The sequence below is a fragment of the Somniosus microcephalus genome, chromosome 1 (genome assembly GCF_052327205.1).
Source record: "Somniosus microcephalus isolate GS21.2 chromosome 1, FLI_Smic_1.0, whole genome shotgun sequence".
Lineage (NCBI taxonomy): Eukaryota > Metazoa > Chordata > Chondrichthyes > Squaliformes > Somniosidae > Somniosus > Somniosus microcephalus.
Genome location: NC_140987.1, coordinates 262,221,753 through 262,249,622, shown reverse-complemented (window position 1 = coordinate 262,249,622; position 27,870 = coordinate 262,221,753). Strand labels below are relative to the sequence as shown.

At 50.2% G+C, this 27,870-nt stretch overlaps 1 protein-coding gene across 1 annotated transcript in view; it reads left to right on the top strand.

Annotated features, from left to right (window-relative positions):
* susd1 (sushi domain containing 1) overlaps positions 1 to 27,870 on the top strand; it is a 296,951-nt gene that overhangs the window by 30,746 nt on the left and 238,335 nt on the right. The window contains exon 3 of the mRNA XM_085984560.1: positions 1,971 to 2,126. Within this exon, the coding sequence (XP_085840686.1) occupies positions 1,971 to 2,126 (156 nt within the window). The remainder of the gene's footprint in view (positions 1 to 1,970; positions 2,127 to 27,870) is intronic.

Here is a 27,870-nt window from a genome sequence, read left to right as displayed (position 1 = left end):
TGGTATATTGTCATCACATCACATTGTCTAACAAGTGGACTAATACAGCAGAATTGGATTACTACTGCTGAAGCTAAGCCATGTTAAGCCATGCACCATGATCTCATTAACTTTATTTTGTCTTGGATGTCCGCCTCTGTGTCAGAAGGTTGTGGGTTCAAACCCCACTCCAGAGACTTGAGCGCATAATCTAGGCTGGCACTCCAGTGGTAACACCAAGGGAGTGCTGCACTGTCAGAGGTGCCCTCTTTCGAATGAAACGTTAAATCAAGGCGCCGTCTGCTCTCTCAGGTGGACGTAAAAGATCCCATGGTATTATTTCGAAGAAGCGCAGGAGAGTTCTCCCCTGGTGTCCTGGCCAATATTTATCTCTCAACCAACATCTCTAAAACAAATTATCTGGTCATTCTCACGTTGCTGTTTGTGGGAGCTTGCTGTGTGCAAATTGGCTGCCGCGTTTCCTACATTACAACAGTGACTATACTTCAAAAAATTACTTCACTGGCTGTAAAGCGCTTTGGGACACCCTGATGTGGTGAGAGGTGCTATATAAATGCAAGTCTTTCTTTTCTTTTAGTGTTACCAGTGATGAACATGTCCATGTAAATGGCTGCTGCGTTTTAGATTAGGTCATACAATCAGACATGACATTTTTACTTCATTTTTTTGAGGCAGGGGAACAATGAAAGAAATTTGAAGTCAGGTTTATTATTTTGCTGGTATACTTTTTTGTTGTTTGTTTTGTAAGGTATTTAACATTACTGTAGAATCGTAGAAGTTTACAGCATAGTTGGGCTAGTTGGCCCATTGTATCCTTGCAGGTTATTTGCTGGAGCAATCCAAAATGAATGCCATTGCCATGCTCTCTCCTGTATCTTTCTCTGCTTTAGATACTTATTCGCCGGGAATTTCCTCAGGGCTCCTCCCAATCGGCTGCAGCAACCTTGAGCGGGAAACTCAACTCCACCCGCATCCGGAGTTTCCACTTGTCTTCGGCTGAAGTTACGACAGCCGATTGGGAGAATCAGTCAAGATTCCTGGTTGTCCACTTTTCCTCTAAAAGTTGCAATAATATCTGTTCTTTCCACTTTTTGAGATCACTTTGGGGCAAGCACCATACCAAGGGCAAGCAGGAGATCTGCTCCCGGGCTATTGCCGACCTAACTCTGCACCCAACTGATGGGGGTTACTAAAAACTGAAGGAAAGAAAGTCTTGCATTTATATAGCTCCTTTCACAACCTCAGGATGGCCCAAAGCCCGTTACAGCCAATGAAGCACTTGTTGAACTGTTGTAATGTAGGAAACGCAGCAGCCAATTTGTACGCAGCTAGGACACTAAGACAGTAATGAGATGAATGACCAGATAATCTGTTTCAGTGATGTTGGTTGAGGGATAAGTATTGGCCAGGACACCGGGAATAACTCCAATTTGCGCACAGCAAGCTCCCACAAATGTGATAATGACCAGATAATCTCTTTTAGTGATGTTGGTTGAGGGATAAATATTGTTCAGGACACCAGGGGAGAACTCTCCTGCTCTTCTTCGAAATAGTGCCATGGGATCTTTTACATCCACCTAAGAGGGCAGACAGGGCCTCGGTTTAACGTCTCATCTGAAAGACAGCATCTCTGACAATGCAGCACTCCCTCAGTACTGCACTGAGAGTGTCAGCCTAGATTCTATGCTCAAGCCTCTGGAGTGGGACTTGAACCCACAACCTTGTGATTTAGGGGCAAGAGTGCTACCAACTGACACATGTACAGCCACTCAAGTTTTTTTCACCACATTTCCATTTGGGAAATATATGACCATATAATTCATTCATATCTCTTGTTATTATGCAAGCAGCCAGAAAAACAGAACAATTGAAAATCTATGGTTTGGCTCAATCAGTATGCTGATGTGGTGCACGTTTTTTCTATTAAGATATGACAGATTAATATATTTTTTTGAATGTGTTCTTTTTAGATAAAGATGAATGCAATATTGGGGCTGAAAAGATCTGTGGGGACTATACGACTTGTTACAACACACATGGCAGCTATTACTGTACGTGTAATGAAGGATACAGACCATCCAACAACATGGAGTCGTTCACTCCTAATGATGGAACCCACTGCACACGTAAATATGTTGATCATTAATCAGTTTCATTTTGGGGGAATTTGTGATTTGATTTGCAGGAAAGAAAAGCAAAGCTCATTGGGATGTTAGCTGTCCATTGGAAAATTTGGACGGTCAAAGTACCATTTGAAACTTTAAACCAATTTTGGCAAAAGTGGACTTAGATAGTTTTTAGTAATGCCCATATATTTGTGGATGTTTGTGTCTCTATCTGCCTATATGCATGTGAAATATTAAGTCTGGAGAGACTGCTTGGTGGACTGAACCAACCGCTGGCCTTTCTCCTTGAGAGCTGGGCTCAAATCCATGCCAGACTAATGTGATGGATGTCTTTGGTCGCCAACGGATGAAGGGGTCCTGTGTAAAATTAATTTATGCAGTCTCAATCCAGTTCCTAGTCAGCATGAGCCCATGGTATAAAACTACCATTAATTTGGCAGAAGCTAACAAAGGATATCTGGTACAGGAAGTGGAAACAGGACAATGTTGTGGTGGCATATTATTGTTCTTTTTAGATAAAGATTCTTTTTTTCTTGGGGGTAATGATAGGATTGAAGGGAGGCCATTAGTGTACATGAGCAGCTGACGCCACGCTTTTGGATGAGGGCCAGCATGACAATGAGGAAGACGAAAGAGTCCCAGTTGGAGCCTCAGTCTGTGCTGTACAGGAATGGGAGGAGCATTCATTAGAGCAGGTGTTGTGTTTTTGTTGTGACAAGGGATTGGAATCTTGAGAGAGCAGTACCTCAGAGATGGATTGTGGAGGAGAATGGAATGGTTAACAATGCCAACAGCAGAGAGTATGAGGAAAGACAATAAGCCATGTAAATGTTGGGTGAGGACAGAGCTGAGCTTGGCTATGATGCCCCCGCAGTTGAATAGACATTTCACAGTGTCACCTTATGCATGAATAATGGCTACTTGGACACGTTCTGAAATGTGACTACATAGAATTACATAGAAAGTGCAGCACAGAAACAGGCCATTCGGCCCAACAGGTCTATGCCGGTGTTTATGTTCTACACGAGCCTCCTCCCACCCTCTTCATCTAAACCTAGCAGCATATCCTTCTACGATAGCAAAATACTGCAGATGCTGGAAATCCGAAATAACAACAGAAAATGCTGGAAAAACTCAGCAGGCTGATTAGGCACTTTACAGCCTTCCGGACTCAATATCGAGTTCAACAATTTCAGATCATAATCTCGGCCCCCATTACATTTTTACTTATTTTTTATCCACACCTTTGTTTTGGCCCTTTCCCCCCCTTTTCTTTCTCTCCCACATGGCAGCTGTCTCCCATTCTGCCAGCGCATTTCACACCTAATCTAGAGCTGTCTTTTGTCTCCACTAGTTCTATCACCATCTCGTCTCGTTTTGAATACCTCTTAATGTCTCTTCACTTCTCTTTTGTTCTCTCCCAGCCCGGCCTTTTAATCTATTTCATTTCCTGTGCTTTTCCAGTCTTGACAGAGGGTTTGACCCGAAACATTGACTCTTTTTTCTCTCCACGGATGTTGCCTGGCCTGCTGAGTTTTTCCAACATTTTCTGTTGTTATTTAGCATATCACAGATCACAGATCACAGAAATCACAGAAACCCCACAGTGCAGATAGAGGCCATTTCGGCCCATCGAGCCTGCACCGACACATATCCCACCCTATCCCCGTAACCCCACGTATTTAATCCCCCTAACACTAAGGGTCAATTTATCATAGCCAATCATCCTAACCCGCACATCTTTGGACTTCTATTCCTTCTATTCCTTCTATTCCTTTCTCCCTTGTGTTTATCTAGCTTCCCCTTAAATGCATCTGTGCTATTCGTCTCAACTATTCCCTGTGGTGGTGAGTTCTACATTCTAATCACTCTCTGGGTAAAGAAGATTCTCTTGAATTCCCTATTGGATTTATTAGTGACTATCTTATATTTATGGCCCCTAGTTTTGGTGTCCCCCACAAGTAGAGACATCTTCTCTACATCTACCTTAGCAAGCTCTTTCATAATCTTAAAGACCTCTATCAGGTCACCTCTCAGCCTTCCCTTTTCTAGAGAAAAGAGCCCCAGCCTGTTCAGTCTTTCCTGTTAGTTATAACCTCACAGTTCTGGAATCATCCTTGTAAATCTTTTTTGCACCTTCTCCAGTGCCTCTATATGTGTAACTGTCCCGCAGCAAGGACACTCTGACTCCATGAAAGGAGGAGATGGTGGAAGGATAGAGGAAAAAAAATGAATTGGCTATCAGGAGGCATGTAACTTTAGCCTGGGGTGACTTGCCTTCCTCCCTGTGGAGACGTCTGGGCTTCAGTCTTCTCTCCTGACTCGTGCCGAGGTCTAGCTCCAAGTGTGCCAACAGCTCACCAATACCTTGCTAAACTGGTCATTTTCCTTGTGTGGCCCGAGAGTGTGAGTGTCAATGGGCTATGTTACCATGAGTGATCTCAAAGTGGTGCTTGAACCTGGTTTCACTTGGCACCCGCAAATGTTCACATTCCAGCAGGGGGCGCCGGATAACAAATATGAACAGACAACCCCATCTGATTTATTTCTCCGCCCTCCCTCCACCCCGCCATCCCCACCCCAGCCTCTGCAACCAGTAACACTGAGGCTAATCGTAGTGCCACCATTACCACGCTGGATTAGACAGACAGATAGAACAATTACAACAGCAACCTGCATTTATATAGCGCACTTAACATAGCAAAACTTCCCAAGGTGCTTAACAACAAGAACGTTATCAATAAAAGATTTTGACACTGAACCACAGAAGGAGATATCAGGACAGATGACCAAAAGCTTGGTCACAGAGGTAGTTTTTAAGGAGCATCTTAATGGAGGAGAGAGAGGTAGTGAGGCGGAGGGGTTTAGGGAGGGAATTCCAGAGCTCAGGGCCTTGGCAACTGAAGGCATGGCCGCCAGTGGTGGAGCGATGAAAATCGGGGATGTGCAAGAGGCCAGAATTGGAGGGGCGCAGAGATCCTGAAGGCTTGTAGGGCTGGAGGAGGTTACAGCGATAGGGAGGAGAGAGGCCATGGAGGGATTTGAAAACAAGGATGAGGTTTTTAAAATTGAGGCGTTGTTGGACCGGGAGCCAGTGTAGGTCAGCGAGCACAGGGGTGATGGGCGAACGAGACTTGGTGCGAGTTAATATACGGGCAGCAGAGTTTTGGATGATCTCAAGTTTATATAGCGTGGTAGACGGAAGGCCAGCCAGGAGAACATTGGAATAGTCAAGTCTAGAGGTAACAAAGGCATGGATGAGGGTCTCAGCAGCAGATGAGCTGAAGCAGGGTCGGAGTCAGGCGATGTTATGGAGGTGGAAGTAGGTCGTCTTGGTGATGGAGAGGATATGTGGTCGGAAGCTCATCTCGGGGTCAAACACGACACCAAGGTTGCTTCAGCATTTATATAGCGCCTTTCAAGACCTCAGGATGTTCCAAAGTGCTTTACAGCCAATGAAGTACTTTTTTCACTGTTGTAATGTAGGAAATGGACAGTATCTGGGGCCTTCCTGATCTCTGGGGCTCAGTTCCACGCCATGTGGTGCATTCAGCCACTGAGCTACAGGGAGAAGCTTCAAGAAGTTAGGAATGAGTGTTGTCAGGGTGTGGCTCCATGCCATTACTGTAGATTAGCATCATTTCTTGGGGAGGGAGTACTTGGTTTCCCAGCTGCCTATTTGGCCACTTTGGAGTAAGATGATACGATGACCTTAATTTAAACATAAACTCATACTGAGACAAAAGGAAATAAATCTATTAATAAAAGTCAAGGATTACCAATGGCCTGCATGTAATTAATTTAATGAATTGGAAAATCAAATTAAATTCCTCTCTCAATTTTGCTTAGGTACAAGGTTTTTTGGGACTTTTCTTGGGAGCTATCCTATTTTGCTTGAATGCAGATAGACCTTCCCTCCTTTTCCGGAGGTCAATTAATGGCCCTGGAAAGGCTTTACTGATTTATGCATTGATTATCTGTGGGCTCAATTTGTCCTTTGGTCTCCATTGATGGTTTGAGATGCTGAGTATGCCGTTCCCCCTAGTCCTTTGCAGATCTTTCTATTTTCCTTTTCTCAACACTTGTCAGTCCATTTACTGTGAAACAGGATGTCCATAATAATATAGATTTATGGTAATTTACAAAAGAACTATAGGGGGAGATGAGGAGAATTTTTTTTATATAGCGAGTTGTTATGATCTGGAATGCTCTGCCTGAAAGGGTGGTGGAAGCAGATTCAATAATAACTTTCAAAAGGGAATTGGATAAATACTTGAAAGGGAAAAATTTGCAGGGCTATGGGGCAAGAGCAGGGGAGTGGGACTAATTGGAGAGCTCTTTCAAAGTGCCGGCACAAGCATGATGAGCCAAGTGGCCTCCTTCTGTGCTGTATCATTCTATATATCATTCTATGATTCTCTAATGCAATGGTATTAGGAAATCTCTCTTGTGACTCACCAAAGTATGTTTTGCACAAAAATATCCTGAATATATATATATACATACTAGCTGGAGTGCCCGGCGGTGCCAAGGGTTTTTTGAGGGCATGTTGTTATGAAAAGTAGAAATAATTTTTATATATATGTAAATGAGTTTGTCTGTCTGTCTGTGTGGGAAAGAGAGAGAGAGAGAGAGGGAAGAGGAGAGAGAGGGAAGAGGAGCGAGAGAGAGAGAGGGAAGAGGAGAGAGAGAGGGAAGAGGAGAGAGAGAGAGGGAAGGAGAGAGAGAGAGAGGGAAGGAGAGAGAGAGAGGGAAGGAGAGAGAGAGAGAAGGAAGGAGAGAGAGAGAGAGGGAAGGAGAGAGAGAGGGAAGGAGTAGAGAGAGAGAGAGAGGGAAGGAGAGAGAGAGGGAAGGAGAGAGAGAGAGGGAAGGAGAGAGAGAGGGAAGGAGAGAGAGAGTGGGAAGGAGAGAGAGAGAGGGAAGGAGAGAGAGGGAAGGAGAGAGAGAGGGAAGGAGAGAGAGAGAGGAGAGAGAGAGGGAAGGAGAGAGAGGGAAGGAGAGAGAGAGAGGGAAGGAGAGAGAGGGAAGGAGAGAGAGAGGGAAGGAGAGAGAGAGGGAAGGAGAGAGAGAGAGGGAAGGAGAGAGAGAGAGGGAAGGAGAGAGAGAGGGAAGGAGAGAGAGAGAGGGAAGGAGAGAGAGAGAGAGGGAAGGAGAGAGAGAGAGAGGGAAGGAGAGAGAGAGAGGGAAGGAAGGAGAGAGAGAGAGAGGGAAGGAGAGAGAGAGGGAAGGAGTAGAGAGAGAGAGGGAAGGAAAGAGAAAGGGAAGGAGAGAGAGAGAGGGAAGGAGAGAGAGAGAGGGAAGGAGAGAGAGAGAGAGGGAAGGAGAGAGAGAGAGAGGGAAGGAGAGAGAGAGAGGGAAGGAGAGAGAGAGAGGGAAGGAAGGAGAGAGAGAGAGGGAAGGAAGGAGAGAGAGAGAGAAGGAAGGAGAGAGAGAGAGAGAGGGAAGGAGAGAGAGAGAGAGAGAGAGAGGGAAGAGGAGAGAGAGAGGGAAAGAGTGAGGGAAAGAGAGAGAGTGAAAGAGAGAGAGAGAGGGAAGGCGAGAGAGGGAAGGAGAGAGAGAGGGAAGAGGAGAGAGAGAGGGAAAGAGGGAGAGAGAGCGGGAAAGAGAGAGGGAAGGAGAGAGAGAGGGAAGGAGAGAGAGAGGGAAGGAGAGAGAGAGAGAGAGGGAAGGAGAGAGAGAGAGAGAGGGAAAGAGGAGAGAGAGAGAGGGAAGGAGAGAGAGACAGAGAGAGAGGGAAGGAGAGAGAGAGAGAGGGAAGGAGAGAGTGAGGGAAGGAGATAGAGAAGATAGGAAGACACCCTGGGGAAGGGGCTGGACTCAGAGCCCAGCGGGTGAAGAAGGGCGGCCGCCATTTTGTGAGGTCGGCGGGAAGTTTTAATTGCGGCGGCTGAAGGAAGGAAGAAGGTGAGCTCTCCCTCCCTCTCCCACCCCTTCACTCTTACCCTCCCTCACCCTCTCTCTCTCCCTCCCCCTCTCTCTGCCTGCCCCCCTCTCTCTCTGCCCTGCCCTCTCCCTGCCCCGCCCTCTCCCTCTTCCTCCGACTCACCTCGGTACCAGAACGGAGTATATCTGGCACCGGGAGGCCGGGTGCCCATCGCTCAGAAGCGAGCCCGGGGTTCCTCATGTTTAACCAGGCGGGCCTTTGGACCCGGTTGGCCGGGCGGCAGTGGAAGGCCTTTTGCTCCGGACTCCCGTGTCTGATTTAGGTCGGGGACGGCTCGTTAGAAAGCCCCGGTTTTCCTGGTCCCGCACTAACGGCAAGAGAGAGAGAGAGAGAGAGGGAAGAGGAGAGAGAGAGAGAGAGAGGGAAGAGGAGAGAGAGAGAGAGAGGGGGGGGAAGGACTTGAAGGCAGGCCGCGGTGACCGTGCGCAGCCTAACGCTTCAGGCCCGGCCGGGCCCTCGGGCCACGACTCACCTCAGCTGAGCTCCCGCTTCGGGAGAGAGAGAGAGAGAGAGAGGGGGGAAGGAGAGAGAGAGAGGGGGGAAGGAGAGAGAAAGAGAGAGAAATTCCTGAATCAATACTAATGAATCAACAATTTCCTCACCTCCATTACCATTTTTTTAGCTTCCGGCCTGGCCGGTCTTTAATGGCGGCCACTCACCTCAGCTCAGCTCCCGCTCGGCAGTTTGAAGGATTAGGCCCTGCCCACAAACGCCATGAAACGCCCCCCAATTGGTCAACCATCACGTCACTCAACGCTAATGAGCGGTAGGATTGGTCAACCGCTAATGAGCGGATTTTGTCCGTTTTTTGTATACTGTCCAAACAATTTTTGTCTGACCAAAAAGTAAATACACCTATGAGACTCCCCTAATCATAAGCCTACTTTTGATATAACATATGTGTAGTTACGCTCTATAACTTTTGAGTGATGCCCCGGACAGACACAGACAGACAGACAGACACCATGATCCTTTTTTATATATATAGACTAGCTGGAGTGCCCGGCGGTGCCGAGGGAACTCAAGAACCCTGAGCCATGTTTATAAAACTGTTGGGATTGAAGAACTCTTCCTAAGCACCCAGGAGTGATATTACATTATTCACAAAGTTTCAGTGTATGTATTCTGCCCTTGCAGCGCGTTCCTATGCAGAGCTAGACAGGTAGCTAACAACTTGATATCTTCCCATAAAAATCACAAGGCTTGACTTTTCTTGTAAACTTTACTGAAAGATTCTTATTGTGAAACTGAAATACAATATAGAAATGGAAGCACACATTAGTATACAAGCACATAACTGATATGTATACACAAATTTAGGTACGCCTGAGCAACACAGTACATTTGGCATGTAACTTACCAAAACACGTGGAAACACAGCTTACTGTGAATATACATTTAGCAAACTGAAAGGCATTCTCTTTAAATTAGCCCTGTACATAGCTGTATTTTGATGCACTACAAGTTAACCAGCTAGACAGAGAGCGAGCACTTCACGGCTAGCTGTGTAAGTTTGCTTACAGAGAAAAGTTACAAACTAAACATTTTCTGCAAAATATAGTGTACACTAATCATCTATAACATTCTCAAGTACTTACAGACAAATAGTGTCCAAGGCTGGAGCGTGACAAGAATATAACTTCCCAGACCATGTGTGGCTGCAGGTCTGTGATGTACAGTAGTTTACTTTACTGTGCTTTACTGCACTTTACTGCGCTTTACTGCACTTGCTAGGTACCAAATATCCACTAGGTGGCGGCACACAATGGAAATCGACCCAAATTACTCAAACCCCTGAATTAACTGGAAAACTAACATAAATTCCTAAAGGAAGGCAGCACAGTATGAGTTGAATAGGGAAATAAAAGATACTATCTCAGGCATTTGGAGGTCAGTTTAGAAATCAACAGTGAACATTTATTCCAATAATGTAAAACAATAGAACATTTTACAATATGCTGGAGTTACAACCAAAGACTGAGTGAATACTCCTTCTGGTAAAGGTTTGTACAGAGTGATGTTATAATAAATAAATGTATTCAACAGTACACTGTCATATGTGTTATCTTGTAGTAGGTATGCAGCCTCTCAGATCTTGAAGCGTGCTGTTGAGTGCTTCAAGTGCCCTCTTGTGGGCCTTTGTACACTCATCCCACACAATGAGTTTAGACTTTTGAAGCAGCTTAGCAGCAGCAGTTCCTTTGGTAATGGGACACACTGGGTGTTGTTGTCTTGTCAGATCCAGAGGGAGAGCAAAGGTTGAGTGGGCAGTGCGACCTCCTTGGAGAAGAATTGCAGCGATTCCTGATGAGGCAACAGCCAGTGCAATGAATCCCTTAGAGCGAAGGATGGGCACAAAGAGATTTTGTAGCCTTTTGGGGAGTAAGACAGAGCAGCTTCTGTCATCATTGCATGCCAATGAATGTCATCCTGAATGAGTCCTCTCCTGCGGCAAGCTTTTATAAAGGAGGCACAGAGATGGCCAGTGAGAGTTTTGAGGTCATTAAATGATGTTGGGCCAGCAACCTCATGGAACAGTAGACGAAGGTGAAAGCACTCTGCATTATTGGAGAGCCCATTGATAGACAACATTTTCTGTTTTTCCTGAGGGTGTTAAAATAAACAGATTCCTTGATGCACCAACTCTGGAACATGCCACGTATAACTGGCCATGTGAAAAACAGGGCGTGAGTAAGTTGATGCCAGCAACCTTCAAAGTCTGCCCCTGTGCCTTGTTGATTGACATTGCAAAAGAAATTGTCACAGGAAACTGTTGCCTTCTGAATTGAAATGGCAAGTCAGTTGGTATCATTGGAATTCAAGGAATGAGAACATCCTCCCCTCTGGCGCAGCCTGAGATGATGGTAGCCTCAATGAGATTTGGCATGAGCTTTTTGACTGCCAGTCTGGTTCCATTGCACAACTTTGGTGGATATATGTTTCTTAGGAGCATGATTGGGATGCCTTCCCTCAGCACCAGTTTGTGAGGAGGCGTTCCTGAAGGCTGCAATGAGTTGAGGAACTCAGTGGGCTAGTGTACCCCATCAGCACTGTCACAAACAGTATCAACACTTTTATAAATTTGCTCTTGGCCAGGGAGTTTTTGAAGAAGCAGCATGTTGATGTTGTTGACAGCATCATTCCTGGGTGCAAGTATTGACCGTTCACACAGCCACTTGTGATCTTTGAAGTGGTTGAGGAGGTCTGGATACACCTTTGAGATCAACTCATCAACTGTTCTGACTTGACTGCCAAAGCCTGGAGGAATTGTGATTTGACCACTGCTGTCAATTGGCAACTTTCCTTCTCCCAATTGTAGCAAAAGTTGCGCAAAGGATTCTGTCATCTCGTCACCATGCATAAGAACACGCATGTTTGTGGTCAAATGGACTGTTTGCACATGTGGCCACAGATGGGATGCCTTGAGACATGCATAGAGTTCATCTGCTGGAGTTCCTCTGGGGACAACTGGCAGGATTTGGCGGAAATCACCTGCCAGCAACAGGGTGACGCCACCCATCAGCCTATTGTTGCCTCTCAGATCTTGAAGAGTTCTGTTGAGTGCTTCAAGTGCCCTTTTGTGGGCCATTGTACACTCATCCCACACAATGAGTCTACACTTTTGAAGCAACTCAGCAGCACCAGTTCCTTTGCTAATGTTACACACTGGGTGTTCTTGCCTTGTCAGATCCAGAAGGAGAGCAAAGGTTGAGTGGGCAGTGTGACCTCCTTGGAGAAGAGTTGCAGCGATTCCTGATGAGGCAACAGCCAGTGCAATGCATCCCTTAGAGCGAACCATGGCCAGTAAAAGATTGATCAGGAATGTCTTTCCTGTTCCACCAGGTGCATCGAGGAAGATAATGCCACCTGCATTGTTTTCCACCATATCCACAACCAACCTGTATGTCTCTTTCTGGTCTGGAACCAATTTAGGTTCAGTGACGGTGACAAAGGAGGTCAGTTCCTCAACATTGTAGGTGGTTTCCCTGAGGACCTCTCTGCTGAGACCTGGAGAATCATTCCTATTGGGAGATGGAAGGTTCAACTGAGTCACAGACTTGCCAGCCAATGCCAAAGTCTTGTCCTCCAAAAGGATCAATACCTGATTGTACATTGCATCAGTGAAGTTCAGCTCCATGGTGGGGTTGGCTGCCTTGAGTTGGTGTAAGATGTCTTCTGTGAGGCTGTCTTTGTGATCTTCCCACAACTGCATCGGGTTGGAAGGGCTGCAGAGGGCAATTATAATGGCAAAGAGATTTCGTAGCCTACTAGGGGATAGCTTCTGTCATCGTTGCATGCCAATGAATGTCATCCTCAATGAGTCCTCTCCTGCGGCAAGCTTCTTGAAAGGAGTCACAGAGATGGCCAGTGACAGTCTTGAGGTCATTAAATGATGTTGGGCCAGCAACGTCATGGAGGAGTAGACGAAGGTGAAAGCACTCAGTGTTGTTTGGATGGACCGTGTAGGCTCTGCCAAGTGCATCTGAGGAGTACACCCCTGTATGACCAGGAACTTCCTTCTGACCTGCTCCAGGGCGCCGAGCCCACCATGTCTTGTTTGGCTGCCAGGTGTAGTACTTGGGCACCTGATGATACAAAAGTGTCTTGGCAAAGTCATTCGTTTGGCACAACTCAAAGAATGCTGTAAGTTTTGTCTTTGGAGGTTCCTCGGCACGTTGGCTGGCATTTCCTGGTCGGAATAAAACCCTTTGTCCATTTTGCAAGTGAACATCCAATTTAGTGACAGTGGGGTAACGCTTGTGGATGTCAAATCCAAAAGTTCGCCAGGCTGCCTCATTGCTGCAGATGTAACGGCCCATCAGATGTGTGGTGATCTCATCATTTTGATTCTGCTGTCCAGCCGGTTGAAGATCAAAGACAGCTTGGTCACTGCCCTTATGGATGTACTTGCACACATATTTGATAGACTTAACTGAGTGGCAGTACTCCACATTGATGTGACATTTGAAGAGCCTGGATAGGAGTGGACAGTAAGGAACAATCCAACGGTTGTCAACTTCAAATGTCTGTCTTTCCTGTGTTCTCTGATTTGACGGACCAGATTGACCTGAGTCGCTAGATTTTCGAGTTCGCATTCTTATCTCAGTGCTGAAACCTCCACTCTCTTTGCCCCTTCTCCTGTACAAAGGATAGCCATCATCCCCATGCTGAGTTTCTTCGCGGAGTGGCTTTGGGTACCCTTTTGTACATGCATTGTTTTTCATGCAGGGAGAAGGGTTGTGTCGCCCACAAGGACCGTGAATCATATTTTTTACAACAACATCAAAGAGGATTGGATCCCATCCTTATCGGGTAGCTCTGCAGAGATGAAGGAATCAACTTGATTGGGGTGAATCTTTGCCTGAAGCCAGAGTAAAAGATAAACATGAGGAAGTCCTCTCTTCTGCCACTCAATGCTGTACATGTAGCAATGATGTGCACTAAAAAGTTTGCCCACAGTCAGGAGTTTGAGCAGTTTTTTAACTGAGGTTGAAGACCCGTGCTATGAGCTCATGCCTTTCAGTACCAGCTTTGGGTGGGAACTCCTGCCATTGGGGATTGCAAGTCATGGTGATGAAGAGGTCAGGTCTGCCATAGTTTCTGACATTGGTCATGGCATCTTGCGTGTGCTCATGCATGTACCTAGCACCTCCAACGAAGGTGGATGGCAGGATGACCAGTTGACCAATGTCCTCAGTGTTGCCATCATTGGCCACAGCATCTCGTAAGTGTATATAGTCTGTGACTCTCAAATGATTTTGGTTATTCCGGAACCAATTAAGCCGCTCTCCTTCCATTTTTGCATACATGTCAGTGAGGAACTGGTGGAGAAGTCCTCCACACTGAAGCAGGTGGTTTGAAGCAGTTTGTCGTTCCATCAGCCTGTATGAATAGAATTCCATGGCAGAAACCATCTTTTGCCTTTGGGCTGTAGGTGGCACACCAGTCTCGGGGTCAACATGTGGGATCTTGTTATAGGCATCGTATCCATCTTCCCCATGGCAGAACAAAAGCGGGTATTGCAGAGGATCATATGACCTGTGAAGCTCAGAAATTCTTTTGAGTGGACCACCTCTCATATGCAAGACAATGTCCCGTTGTTCAAATTCTTGGCCCACAATGACAATGGCTACTTCATTGGTGGTCGGAGCATTGAAGCGTCGCTCATGTTCACCTGCAGGAGTCTTGTCAGCTTTGATGACAACTTTGAGGTCTTCATTTGTTGTTTTCTCGATGGCTGTTTTGAAACCCTTTACACATGGGTTTTGCTGATGAAGCATCTCCTGTAACCCAAGCAAAGTTTGAAGCTTGATTTGGTGTTGTTGTGCGGGGAGAACAGCAGCTTCCCTGCGGCGATTGGCTTGCTCTTCGCCATCACCCAAGAAGTAGATTTGGAGAAACTGAGGTCTTTCATTTGGTAGAGGAAGTAGGGAGCCAGCTGTATGGTACACCTGTCCATGTACTTTAAAAGTTGGGCAAAATCCTGATTCACGCACTCTGTTTGCACCAAAAGAGGTCATTGCAAAGCAGTTGTACTTTCTGATGTGAGTGAGGAAATGTGTTGAAGCTGGAGTTTGGCCGAACAGAAGTGAGTGTAGGGGTTCAGGTGGAGGTGTTAGTGTTGGAAGTTTAATCTTTCCTCCATTGCAGCAAATCCCATCAATTTCCCCTTCCCACTTCAGAGCGCCACAGTGAGGGCAAATGATGGTCATCTTGCCAATGATGACTGTGGGGTCGGCTTCATAATTGATGGTGGGTCTATAGGAGAAGGCTGCTCCGAGCCAATGATTCGAAATGTCAGCTCTGGCAATGGCCCTGCGTCTATTGGCGGCCTGGCGACGTGCCTGAGTCTGGTCAGGAGTCTCTGAGGCTCTGGCTTGCGTATGTCTCGCCTGGTCAACAGCGTGACGTGACTGAGTCTGGTCAGGAGTCTCTGAGGCTCTGTCGTGGGTATGTCTCGCATGTTCAACAGCTTGACGTGCCTGAGTCTGCTGAGGAGTCTCTGAGGCTCTGGCTTGGGTATGTCTCGCCTGGTCAACAGCGTGACGTGACTGAGTCTGCTGAGGAGTCTCTGAGGCTCTGGCTTGGGTATGTCTCGCCTGGTCAACAGCGTGACGTGACTGAGTCTGCTGAGGATTCTCTGAGGCTCTGGCTTGGGTATGTCTCGCCTGGTCAACAGCGTGACGTGACTGAGTCTGGTCAGGAGTCTCTGAGGCTCTGGCTTGGGTATGCCTCGCCTGGTCAACAGCGTGACGTGACTGAGTCTGGTCAGGAGTCTCTGAGGCTCTGGCTTGGGTATGTCTCGCCTGGTCAACAGCTTGACGTCGATGAGTGTGGTCAGTAGTCTCTGAGGCTCTGGCTTGGGCATGTCTTGCCTGGTCAGCAGCTTGACGTGCCTGAGTCTGGTCAGGAGTCTCTGAGGCTCTCCGAGCCTTTTTTCGGGATGCATCAGAAGTGCTGCGTCCAAGTCTGGTACGTTTTCTTGAGGGCATGCTGTTATGAAAAAAGAAAAAAGAATTTTTATATATATAAATGAGTCTGTCTGTCTGTGTGGGAAAAAGAGAGAGAGAGAGTGGGAAGGAGAGAGAGAGAGAGAGAGAGAGAGAGGGAAGGAGAGAGAGAGACAGAGAGGGAAGGAGAGAGAGACAGAGAGGGAAGGAGAGAGAGAGAGGGATGGAGAGAGAGAGAGAGGGATGGAGAGAGAGAGAGAGAGAGGGAAGGAGAGAGAGACAGAGAGGGAAGGAGAGAGAGACAGAGAGGGAAGGAGAGCGAGACAGAGAGAGAGAGGGAAGGAGAGAGAGAGAGAGAGGGAAGGAGAGAGAGACAGAGAGAGAGAGGGAAGGAGAGAGAGATGTTACAGGCAGGCAGCGAGAGCAGGCTCCTTTTAAGTACCTCTAGTCATCAGCAATAGTATTAACTCGTAAAGTAATTGTAACCGAGGGAGGTTGTTTTAGTTATATCGCCGACCGTTTAAAATCAAATCAAATCAACTTTGCGCTAATCTGATCGTGAAACGATTAATTAAAAATCTGGAGATGACACCCAGGCCAGGGGTAGCAATGGGGCAGGGGTTTATATATTTTAACCAGTTCATTGCGTCAGCTCCTGACGATCTCATTTGATGAGAAGGAATGAGTTCCTTTTTCTAGTCTTTTATCTGCTGCAATTCATGGGTGGGTGGTGGAGAAAAGTCAGATTAAGTGTTGGGTCACTGCAAGGATAAATTGTGGACTGTGTTTAGCAGCTACTCAGCGAATGTGTTTCTAAACGGGTGTGTGAAAAGCAACGTAACCAATGGAGCCTAATTAGCATCCCCCAGATCGGTTTGAATTTTGATTTTTTTTTAAATTGTGGCTCTGCTAGAAATAACTGCTCCAGGTGGGTTTGGGTGTGAAAGCACAAGTCACATATTCCAAGTTTTACCGAGAGTTAGCGGGAACGACAGTGCACGCGCGCTCAGCAATGGCGGCCTAACGGACGCCCCGCTGAAACTCTGCCTGTAACGCAGTGAAGGCGTTCTTCAAAACTGTCGCTGGATCTAGAAATCAATTCCAGTGCTTCTCCTCTCCCTCCCACCTCAACATACCTTCCAACCCGATGGGGAAAACGTTTACCTGAGTGAAGGCTCAGCCAAGTGCCGAAGGTGTGAGCTGGTAGCTAAATTCAAGGGGAGGGGGGCTGCTTTAAACGCCTCCAGTAACTTTGTTTGAAGGATTAGGCCCCGCCCACACAGCCGCAGCTTGCTTTTCGCCGGGCGGGGAGGAAGGAGGGAATGGCGCCTGATGGCCGTGAGGGCATAAAAATTTATTTATGTTGAGGCCCGGCCGGTCTGTAATGGCCGCCACTCACCTCACTAACGGCAGTTTGAAGGATTAGGCCCCGCCCACAAACAACATGAAACGCCCCCGTGATTGGTCAACCATTACGTCACTCAACGCTAATGAGCGGTAGGATTGGTCAACCGCTAATGAGCGGATTTTGTCCGTTTTTTGAACGTCTTTTGTAAACTGTCCGAACAATTTTTGTCTGACCAAAAAGTAAATATGCCTATGAGACTCCCCTAATCATAAGCTTTCTTTTGATATAACATATGTGTAGGTATGCTCTATAACTTTTGAGTGATGCCCCGGACAGACAGACAGACAGACAAACAGACAGACAGACAGACACCACGATCCTTTTATATATCACAGAATCACAGAATCACAGAAACCCCACAGTGCAGATAGAGGCCATTTCGGCCCATCGAGCCTGCACCGACACATATCCCACCCGATCCCCGTAACCCCTACATCAACACATATCCCACCCTATCCCCGTAACCCCACGTATTTAATCCCCCTAACACTAAGGGTCAATTTATCATAGCCAATCAACCTAACCCGCACATCTTTGGACTATAGACTAGCTGAAGTGCCCGGCGGTGCCGAGGGTTTTTTGAGGGCATGTTGTTGTTGGAAGAGAGAGAGAGAGCGACTGGGGGGAAGAGAGAGCGCGACTGGGGGGAAGAGAGAGAGCGACTGGGGGGAAGAGAGAGAGAGAGAGACGGGGGGAGAGAGAGAGCGACTGGGGGGGGAGAGAGAGAGCGACTGGGGGGGAGAGAGAGAGCGACTGGGGGGAAGAGAGAGAGCGACTGGGGGGAAGAGAGAGAGTGACTGGGGGGAAGAGAGAGAGCGACTGGGGGGAAGAGAGAGCGACTGGGGGGAAGGGAGAGAGCGACTGGGGGGAAAAGAGAGCGCGACTGGGGGGAAGAGAGAGAGCGACTGGGGGGAAGAGAGAGAGCGACTGGGGGTAAGAGAGAGAGCGACTGGGGGGGAAGAGAGAGAGCGACTGGGGGGAAGAGAGAGAGCGACTGGGGGGAAGAGAGAGAGCGACTGGGGGGTAGAGAGAGAGCGACTGGGGGGGAAGAGAGAGACCGACTGGGGGGGAAGAGAGAGAGCGAGAGACTGGGGGAAGAGAGAGAGCGAGAGACTGGGTGGAAGAGAGAGAGTGAGAGACTGGGGGGAAGAGAGAGAGCGACTGGGGGGAAGGGGGAGGAAGGGGAAGGGGAGGAAGGGGGCGGGAGGGGAGGGGGAGGGGGGGAAGGATGAGGAGGTGGGGAGGGAAGGGGGGAGGGAAGGGGGAGGGGGGAGCAGGAGGGGGGAGTGGGGGGGAGGAGGGCGAGGGGGGAGGGGGAAGGGGGAGGGTAGGGGGGTAGGGAAGGGAGGGGGTGGTGGGGGAGGGAGGGGGGAGAGGGGGAGGGGGGAGAGAGGGGAGGGGGGAGAGAGGGGAGGGAGAGAGAGGAGGGAGAGGGAAGGAGAGAGAGAGAGAGAGAGGGAAGGAGAGAGAGACAGAGAGAGGGAAGGAGAGAGAGACAGAGAGAGAGAGGGAAGGAGAGAGAGACAGAGCGAGAGAGGGAAGGAGAGAGAGACAGAGAGAGAGAGGGAAGGAGAGAGAGAGAGAGGGAAGGAGAGAGAGACAGACAGAGACAGAGAGGGACGGAGAGAGAGAGACTGGGGGGAGAGAGAGAGAGACGGGGAGAGAGAAAGAGTAGAGAGACGGGGGAGAGAGGGAGAGAGAGAGAGACGGGGAGATAGAGAGAGAGACAGAGAGAGAGACTGGGGAGATATAGAGAGAGAGACTGAGGGGGGAGAGAGAGAGCGACTGAGGGGAGAGAGAGAGACTGGCGTAGAGAGAGAGAGACAGGGGAGAGAGAGAGAGTAGAGAGACTGGGGGAGAGAGAAGGGAGAGACTGGGGGGAGAGAGAGAGAATGGGGAGAGAGAGAGAGAGAGAGACGGAGGGGGAGAGAGAGAGCGACTGAGGGGGGAGAGAGAGAGAGAGACGGGGAGAGAGAGAGAGGGAGAGACTGGGGGAGAGAGAGGGACTGGGGAGATAGAGAGAGAGAGACTGAGGGAGAGAGAGAGAGAGCGACTGAGGGGGAGAGAGATAGACTGGGGGAGAGAGAGAGAGACAGGGGAGAGAGAGAGAGAGGAGAGAGACTGGGGAGAGAGAGAGAGACTGGGGAGAGAGACGGGGGAGAGAGAGAGAGAGAGAGAGGGGGAAGGGAGAGAGAGACTGGGGCGAGAGAGAGACTGGGGAGATAGAGAGAGAGAGAGAGAGAGAGCGAGAGAGAGACTGGGGGGGAGCGAGAGAGACCGGGGGGGGGGGGTGGGGGGGAGAGAGAGAGAGAGACTGAGGGGAGAGAGAGAGAGATGGGGAGAGAGAGAGAGAGCGACTTGGGGGCGAGCGAGAGAGTGGAGGGAGAGGGAGAGAGTGGGGAGAGAGAGAGAGAGACGGTGGGGAGAGGGAGAGAGTGGGGGAGAGAGAGAGAGACTGGGGGGAGAGAGAGACTGGGGGAGAGAGAGACTGGAGGGGAGAGAGAGAGAGAGAGATTGGGAGTGTGAGAGAGAGAGAGATTGGGAGTGTGAGAGAGAGAGAGAGATTGGGAGTGTGAGAGAGAGAGAGATTGGGAGTGTGAGAGAGAGAGAGATTTGGAGTGTGAGAGAGAGAGAGATTGGGAGTGTGAGAGAGATTGGGAGTATGAGAGAGAGAGAGATTGGGAGTGTGAGAGAGAGAGATTGGGAGTGTGAGAGAGAGAGAGATTGGGAGTGTGAGAGAGAGAGAGAGATTGTGAGTGTGAGAGAGAGAGAGATTGGGAGTGTGAGAGAGAGAGAGATTGGAAGTGTGAGAGAGAGAGATTGGGAGTGTGAGAGAGAGAGAGAGATTGGGAGTGTGAGAGAGAGAGATTGGGAGTGAGAGAGAGAGAGAGATTGGGAGTGTGAGAGAGAGAGATTGGGAGTGAGAGAGAGAGAGAGATTGGGAGTGAGAGAGAGAGAGAGATTGGGAGTGTGAGAGAGAGAAAGATTGGGAGTGTGAGAGAGAGAGATTGGGAGTGTGAGAGAGAGAAAGATTGGGAGTGTGAGAGAGAGAGAGATTGGGAGTGTGAGAGAGAGAGATTGGGAGTGTGAGAGAGAGAGATTGGGAGTGTGAGAGAGAGAGATTGGGAGTGTGAGAGAGAGCGAGATTGGGAGTGTGAGAGAGAGACTGGGCCGCCGCGGCCGCTCACCTGATGGGTTTGGGTCGGGCTCTCGGGCGGGGCTGTTGACGCTGCGGGGAAGTTTTTTGCGCGGCAGCTCCCGGCACGGCCCGCCGCGGCCGGTGACCTGGTGGCTTTGGGTCGGGCTCTGGGGCGGGGCTGTTGACGCCGCGGGGAAGTTTTTGTGCGCGGCAGCTCCCGGCACGGACCACCGCGGCCGGTGACCTGGTGGCTTTGGGTCGGGCTCTCGGGCGGGGCTGTTGACGCCGCGGGGAAGTTTTGTGCGCGCCGGCTCCTGGCACGGCCCGCCGCGGCCGGTGACCTGGTGGCTTTGGGTCGGGCTCTGGGGCGGGGCTGTTGATGCCGCGGGGAAGTTTTGTGCGCGGTGGCTCCCGGCACGGCCCGCAACTCAAGGATCAGGCATCCCGGGCTGCTAGGCCACGCCCGGCGCCGGCACAGCCGCTCGAAATGGCCATCAAGTAGGCGAGCCTCCGGGCGAAGGGCAGGGGATCACTTCATTTCTTACTGTTGCTAAACACAATTTAAAACTCAAATAAATTGTTATTTTCCTTAGTTCCCTAACACACAGAAAGTGTGGAAAAAAAATCGTGAAGAATCAAGATGGCGGCCACTCACCTCGGTTCAGAATGATAAGGCCCGCCCACACACGCACCGATTGGTCGATCGTCAGGTCACTGAACTGTAGGATTGGTCAATCGTCAAGTCACTCAACACTCAACTGTAGGATGGCCCGCCCGCACGCGCAATGAACCCGCCCCCGTGACGCAGCGATTGGCCAACCGTCGGTCACCTGTCAGGTCGCTCGACCGCACGATTGGTCAACCTTCAGGTCACTCAATGCTAATGAGCAAATCAGCAGAACTTTTCCCATTTAATGAGCGGAATTTTGAACGTTTTTTGGATACCGTGGGCACGATTTTTGTCTGAGGGAAAAGTAAATATGCCTATGACCGGTCCATAATTGTAAGCTTTCTTTTGATGTGACGCGCGTGTAGGTACGCTCTATAACTTTTGAACGTATAGAGAACAGACAGACAGACACAGACAGACAGAAGAGGTCTTTTATATATATAGACTAGCTGGGGGTGCCCGGCGGTGCCGAGGCTTTTTTGAGGCCATGTTGTTGTTGGAAGAGAGAGAGGGAGCGACTGGGGGGGAAGAGAGAGAGCGAGTTGGGGGGAAGAGAGAGAGCGAGTTGGGGGGAAGAGAGAGAGCGAGTGGGGGGGAGAGAGAGAGCGAGTGGGGGGAGAGAGAGAGCGAGTGGGGGGGAGAGAGAGAGCGCTTGGGGGGGAGAGAGAGAGCGAGTGGGGGGGAGAGAGAGAGCGAGTGGGGGGGAGAGAGAGAGCGAGTGGGGGGGAGAGAGAGAGCGAGTGGGGGGATAGAGAGAGCGAGTGGGGGGGAGAGAGAGAGAGAGACGGGGGGAGAGAGAGACGGGGGAAAGAGAGAGAGAGAGACGGGGGGAAGAGAGAGAGAGACGGGGGAAGAGAGAGAGAGAGACGGAGAGAAGAGAGAGAGAGACGGGGGGAAGAGAGAGAGACGGGGGGAAGAGAGAGAGAGACGGGGGAAGAGAGAGAGAGACGGGGGGAAGAGAGAGAGACGGGGGAAGAGAGAGAGAGAGAGACGGGGGGAAGAGAGAGAGAGAGAGACAGGGGGAAGAGAGAGAGAGACGGGGGGAAGAGAGAGAGAGAGACGGGGGAAGAGAGAGAGAGAGAGACGGGGAAGAGAGAGAGAGAGATGGGGAAGAGAGAGAGAGAGACGGGGAAGAGAGAGAGAGACGGGGGGAAGAGAGAGAGAGAGACGGGGGGAGAGAGAGAGAGACGGGGGGAAGAGAGAGGGAGACGGGGGGAAGAGAGAGAGACGGGGGGGAAGAGAGAGAGAGATGGGGAAGAGAGAGAGAGACGGGGGGGAAGAGAGCGAGAGAGAGAGAGAGAGATGGGGGAAGAGAGAGAGAGAGACGGGGAAGAGAGAGAGAGAGAGAGACGGAGGAAGAGAGAGAGAGAGACGGGGGAAGAGAGACAGAGAGACGGGGAAGAGAGAGAGAGAGAGAGATGGGGGGAAGAGAGAGGGAGAGATGGGGGAAGAGAGAGGGAGAGACAGGGGGAAGAGAGAGAGAGAGAGACGGGGAAGAGAGAGAGAGAGAGAGACGGGGGAAGAGAGAGGGAGAGACGGGGGGAAGAGAGAGAGAGACGGGGAAGAGAGAGGGAGAGACAGGGGGAAGAGAGAGAGAGAGACGGGGGGAAGAGAGAGAGAGAGAGATGGGGGAAGAGAGAGGGAGAGACGGGGGACGAGAGAGGGAGAGACGGGGAAGAGAGAGAGAGAGAGACGGGGGGAAGAGAGAGAGAGAGAGAGACGGGGGAAGAGAGAGAGAGAGAGAGACGGGGGAAGAGAGAGGGAGAGACGGGGGAAGAGAAAGAGAGAGACGGGGGGAAGAGAGAGAGAGAGACGGGGGGAAGAGAGAGAGAGAGACGGGGGGAAGAGAGAGAGAGTGATGGGGGGAAGAGAGAGAGACGGGGGAAGAGAGAGAGAGAGAGAGATGGGGAAGAGAGAGAGCGAGACGGGGGGAAGAGAGAGGGAGAGACGGGGGGAAGAGAGAGAGAGAGAGAGACGGGGAAGAGAGAGAGAGGGAGAGACGGGGGAAGAGAGAGAGAGAGACGGGGGAAAGAGAGAGAGAGAGAGAGACGGGGGGAAGAGAGAGGGCGAGACGGGGGGAAGAGAGAGAGACAGACGGGGGGGAAGAGAGAGAGAGAGACGGGGGGAAGAGAGAGAGAGAGACGGGGGAAGAGAGAGAGAGTGATGGGGGGAAGAGAGAGAGACGGGGGAAGAGAGAGAGAGAGATGGGGGAAGAGGGAGAGCGAGACGGGGGGGAAGAGAGAGGGAGAGACGGGGGGAAGCGAGAGAGAGAGAGAGACGGGGAAGAGAGAGAGAGGGAGAGACGGGGAAGAGAGAGAGAGAGAGACGGGGGAAGAGAGAGAGAGGGAGGGGGGAGAGAGAGAGAGGGGGGAGAGAGAGAGAGGGGGGAGAGAGAGAGAGAGAGGGGGAGACAGAGAGGGGGAGGGAGAGAGGGGGGAAAGAGGGGGTGAGGGGGAGGAGAGAGGGGGAGGGAGAAAGGGGGAGGGAGAGAGGGGGAGGGAGAGAGGGGGGAGGGAGAGAGGGGAGGGAGAGATGGGAGAGGGAGGGAGAGGGAGAGAGGGAGGGGAGGGAGGGGAGGGGAGGGGATGGAGAGAGGGGGGAGGGGAGTGAGAGAGGGAGGGGAGAGGGGGAGGGGAGGGAGAGAGGGAGGGGAGAGAGGGAGGGGAGAGAGGGAGGGGAGTGGAGAGAGGGAGGGGAGAGAGGGAGGGTGGGGAGGGGAGAGAGGGAGGGGAGGGGAGGGAAGAGAGGGAGGGGAGTGGATGGGAGAGAGGGAGGGGAGGGGAGAGAGGGAGGGGAGGGGAGAGAGGGAGGGGAGGGGAGAGAGGGAGGGGAGGGAGTGGAGGGGAGAGGGGGAGAGAGGGAGGGGAGGGGAGAGAGGGAGGGGAGGGAGGGGAGGGGAGAGAGGGAGGGGAGGGGAGAGAGGGAGGGGAGGGAGGGGAGGGGAGAGAGGGAGTGGAGGGGAGGGAGGGGGAGAGAGGGAGAGGAGGGGAGGGAGGGGGAGAGAGGGTGGGGAGGGGAGGGGATGGAGGGGGAGAGAGAGGGGGACGGAAGGGAGGAGAGAGAGGGGGAGGAGAGAGAGGGGGAGGAGAGAGAGGGGGACGGGGAGGGAGGGGGACGGGGAGGGAGGGGGAGAGAGAGGGGGGGAGAGAGAGATGGGGAGAGAGAGAGGGGAGAGAGAGAGGGGAGAGAGAGCGGGGAGAGAGAGGGGGAGAGAGAGGGGGGAGAGAGAGGGGGAGAGAGAAAGGGGGGAGAGATGGGGAGGGGGGGGAGAGATGGGGAGAGAGAGGGGGGTGTTGTGTATGTACCTTTAAGAGAATAACTGGTCTCAGACTGCAGTACCGGCAGTGACCACCCCTGTATAAAAGGCGCTAGAGAGCCTCTGTTGGTTAGTTTCGTTTATGCCTTTCACCAGTAAAGATCCCTTTGTTTCTCTCCTGCTAGTCTGTGTCTCAATCATTCACGGACTTAACACTGGCGAAGAGTTTTAACGAAATTGTTGCTGTTCTACAGGAGCACTTAAACCCTGCACCGCTGTTGATAGCAGAAAGATTTAAATTCCACAGGAGAATTCAGCACAAAGATGAGAGCAATGCTGAGTATCTTACGGAACTACACAAGCTATCAAAGCACTGCCAGTTTGGAGCAGGACTGGCAGATACCCTACGGGACAAATTTGTCTGTGGACTCCTGAATGAAGGAACACAGAAGAAGTTACTCGCAGAAAAAGAGCTGACGCTAGATAAGGCTTTCAGCGTGGCAGTATCGTATGAAGCAGCAGCCAGGGGAGCTGCAGAAATTCAACAAAAACCACAGGAATACGGCATCCACGAAATGACACGGGGATTTGCAAAATGTTATCGCTGCGGCAGAACTAACCATGACCAGAAGGACTGCTGGTCCAAAGACAAAATATGCAGACAATGCGGGAAGATGGGACACATTGCACGAGTTTGTAGGTCTGGGAAGAAGGCCAGCGACAACAAAAAGGCTACTAAGGAACTGTACAAGAAAGTACAAAAGATGACGGACAGTAGTTCCGAAGACCAGATGAGCGATAGTGAATCCGAGAACAGGAGATTAAGCTGTCTCAAACTTCACAATGTAATCGCAAAAGAGGACCACCGAACCATTTGGGTCACCCTCACGATAGCAGGGTCCCAAGTTAAAATGGAATTGGATACAGGATCAGCGCTAACCGTCATGAATCGACGAGACTACGAGCGGCTATTTTCACACATACCCTTGAGAGAGACATCCATCGTCTTGACGACGTATACGGGGCAAAATGTATACCCCAGAGGAAAAATAAGGGTGCCTGTCGAATACAATGGCAAGAAAATACGGAAATTGTATCTCTACATACTGCCAAATGGTGGACCACCGTTATTGGGACGGGAATGGATCAGGAAGATAAACTCAGATTGGCATTCCATTCATGCAATGATGGTGGACGATAAAAAAGATGAAGACGTCACTCCTGGACGATTGTCAACAATCTTAGCTAACGCCAAAGAGGTATTTCAACAAGAACTGGGCACGCTTAAAGGCGTAACCGCCTCGTTAAAAATAGAAGAGAATGCAGTTCCCAAGTTTTTCAAAGCGAGACTGGTACCATATGGAATTCGTCCAGCCGTCGAGGCAGAGCTGGAGAATCTGGAGAAGGCGGGCGTGTTGTCTAAGGTCGACTGGAGCGAGTGGGCGACACCCATCGTTCCTGTCATGAAGAAAACGTTAAGCAATAAGTCCGGAGAGCCAAGGAAGATTCGCATCTGTGGGGATTTCAAGGTGACGGTGAACCCTGTCCTTCACACAGTACAATATCCTCTTCCAAGGATAGAAGACATCTTCGCCTCACTGTCTGGAGGGAAGCGTTTTACAAAAATTGACCTAGCACAAGCATATTTGCAGATGGAGGTTGAAGAGTCCTCTAGGAAGTATCTCACGATAAACACTCACAAAGGTCTTTACCAGTATCATCGATTGGTATTCGGAGTAGCATCGGCTCCGGCGATATGGCAAAGAGCGATGGAACAAGTCCTGCAAGGGATTCCGGGGACTCAGTGTTACTTGGACGACATCCTTGTAACAGGTGAAGATGACAGTGAACACCTTAACAACCTAGAACAGGTGCTCACTAGACTACGGGAACATGGGCTGCGAGCCAACCGCCCCAAGTGCGAATTTTTTAAGAAACAGATATCGTATTGTGGCCATGTGATTGATGAAGAGGGGTTACATAAGTCCCCTGACAAAATTGAAGCGGTTGTTAAGGCCCCAGCACCTGAAAATGTGTCGCAACTGAGGTCATTCCTCGGGTTAGTGAATTACTATCATAAGTTTTTGCCGAATTTGTCGACAATTCTGCATCCACTGAACGCCCTGCTACGAACGGGGGTAGCATGGAAATGGAGCGATGATTGTAAACGTGCTTTTCAGAAGAGTAAGGACTTAATCACTTCGAAGGAAGTATTGGCTCACTACAACCCAGCACTGCCAATCAGGCTGGCGTGTGATGCGTCTCCCTACGGCATTGGGGCGGTACTGTCACATAAATTCCTTGATGGTTTGGAGAGGCCGATAGCTTTTGCGTCACGCTCGTTAACTTCTGCCGAGCGTAACTACGCCCAGATTGACAGAGAGGCCCTCAGCCTAGTGTGGGGGATGAAGAAGTTCAATCACTATCTGCACGGTCAAAAATTTACTCTACTAACCGATCATCAACCTCTTGTCTCCATTTTCAGCCCTCAGAAGGGTGTACCGATAATGACAGCACAACGGCTGCAGAGATGGTCCCTTTTCCTAGGGGCACACCAATATGACATCGAGTACAGGGGAACTAAACAGCATGGAAATGCTGATGGATTGTCACGTCTACCGTTGCCGACGGTGGAAGAAGAAGACCTTGCAGTGGATCCAATGGAGTTATTCCACTCGACCATAGTCGAATGTCTCCCTGTGACGAGTGCAAACATAGAAAAGGAAACGCGGAATGACCCGACACTATCACGGGTCTATGATTTAACGGTGAAGGGATGGCCAGCACATGGCGAACCACTGCTGCCAGCATTTTCGCCAAGAAGAGAACAGCTGTCAGTGTGCAGAGGAACCTTGATGTGTGGATCCAGAGTAGTAATTCCACCTAAGTTGACGGATAGAGTGCTCAATGAGCTTCATGAGGGTCATCTGGGCGGGGTAAAAATGAAGAGCTTAGCCAGAGCGTTTGTGTGGTGGCCGGGAATCGATAGAGAAATCGAAGAGATGACCAAGAGCTGTGCAGGATGCCAGAAGGTCCAAAACGCCCCACCACAAGCTCCTCTGCATCCATGGGAGTGGCCCTCATCTCCATGGCAAAGGGTGCACATTGATTTTGCTGGGCCCTTCATGGACTCGATGTTTTTAATTGCAGTGGATGCACATTCAAAGTGGCCAGAGGTAATAAAAATGTCCTCAACCACCACGGAAAAAACTATCGCAGTTTTACGAACCATATTCGCCAGGAATGGGCTGCCTGAACAGATTTGCTCTGACAATGGACCACAGTTTGTGTCTGAAGAGTTCCGGAGGTTCTTAAAGAAGAATGGTGTTAAGCATTACACATCTGCCCCATATCATCCAGCCACTAATGGATTGGCCGAGAGGTTTGTCCAAACATTCAAGAAGGCTATCAAGGCAATGTGTAATGAAGATATACCCCTACAACACAAGGTGGACAACTTCTTGTTGGCCTACTGGAATGCGACACATGCGGTTACCAACCAAACTCCAGCCATGATGTTCTTCCATCGAAGACTACGATGCCGCTTGGATTTGGTTAAGCCAAACGTCCGAAGAGATGTGGAGAACAGGCTGTTTCAGAATATGAATGAAAGGCCGACCAGGAGTTTTAAGATAGGTCAACCAGTTTTGGCCCGGGACTACCGCACTGAGAAATGGCAGCCAGGAATGATTTGTACACGACAAGGACCTCTCATGTATACCGTGGACGTTGGGGAGAGCATTGTAAGACGCCATGCTGACCAGATTCTAGAGTCACTGGAAAACGTCAACTCCACACCACGATCTGATACACCTGGTAATGAAATCGACGTTCCAATTGCAGCTACCGCAGAACCGGTAATATTGGAAGCAGATG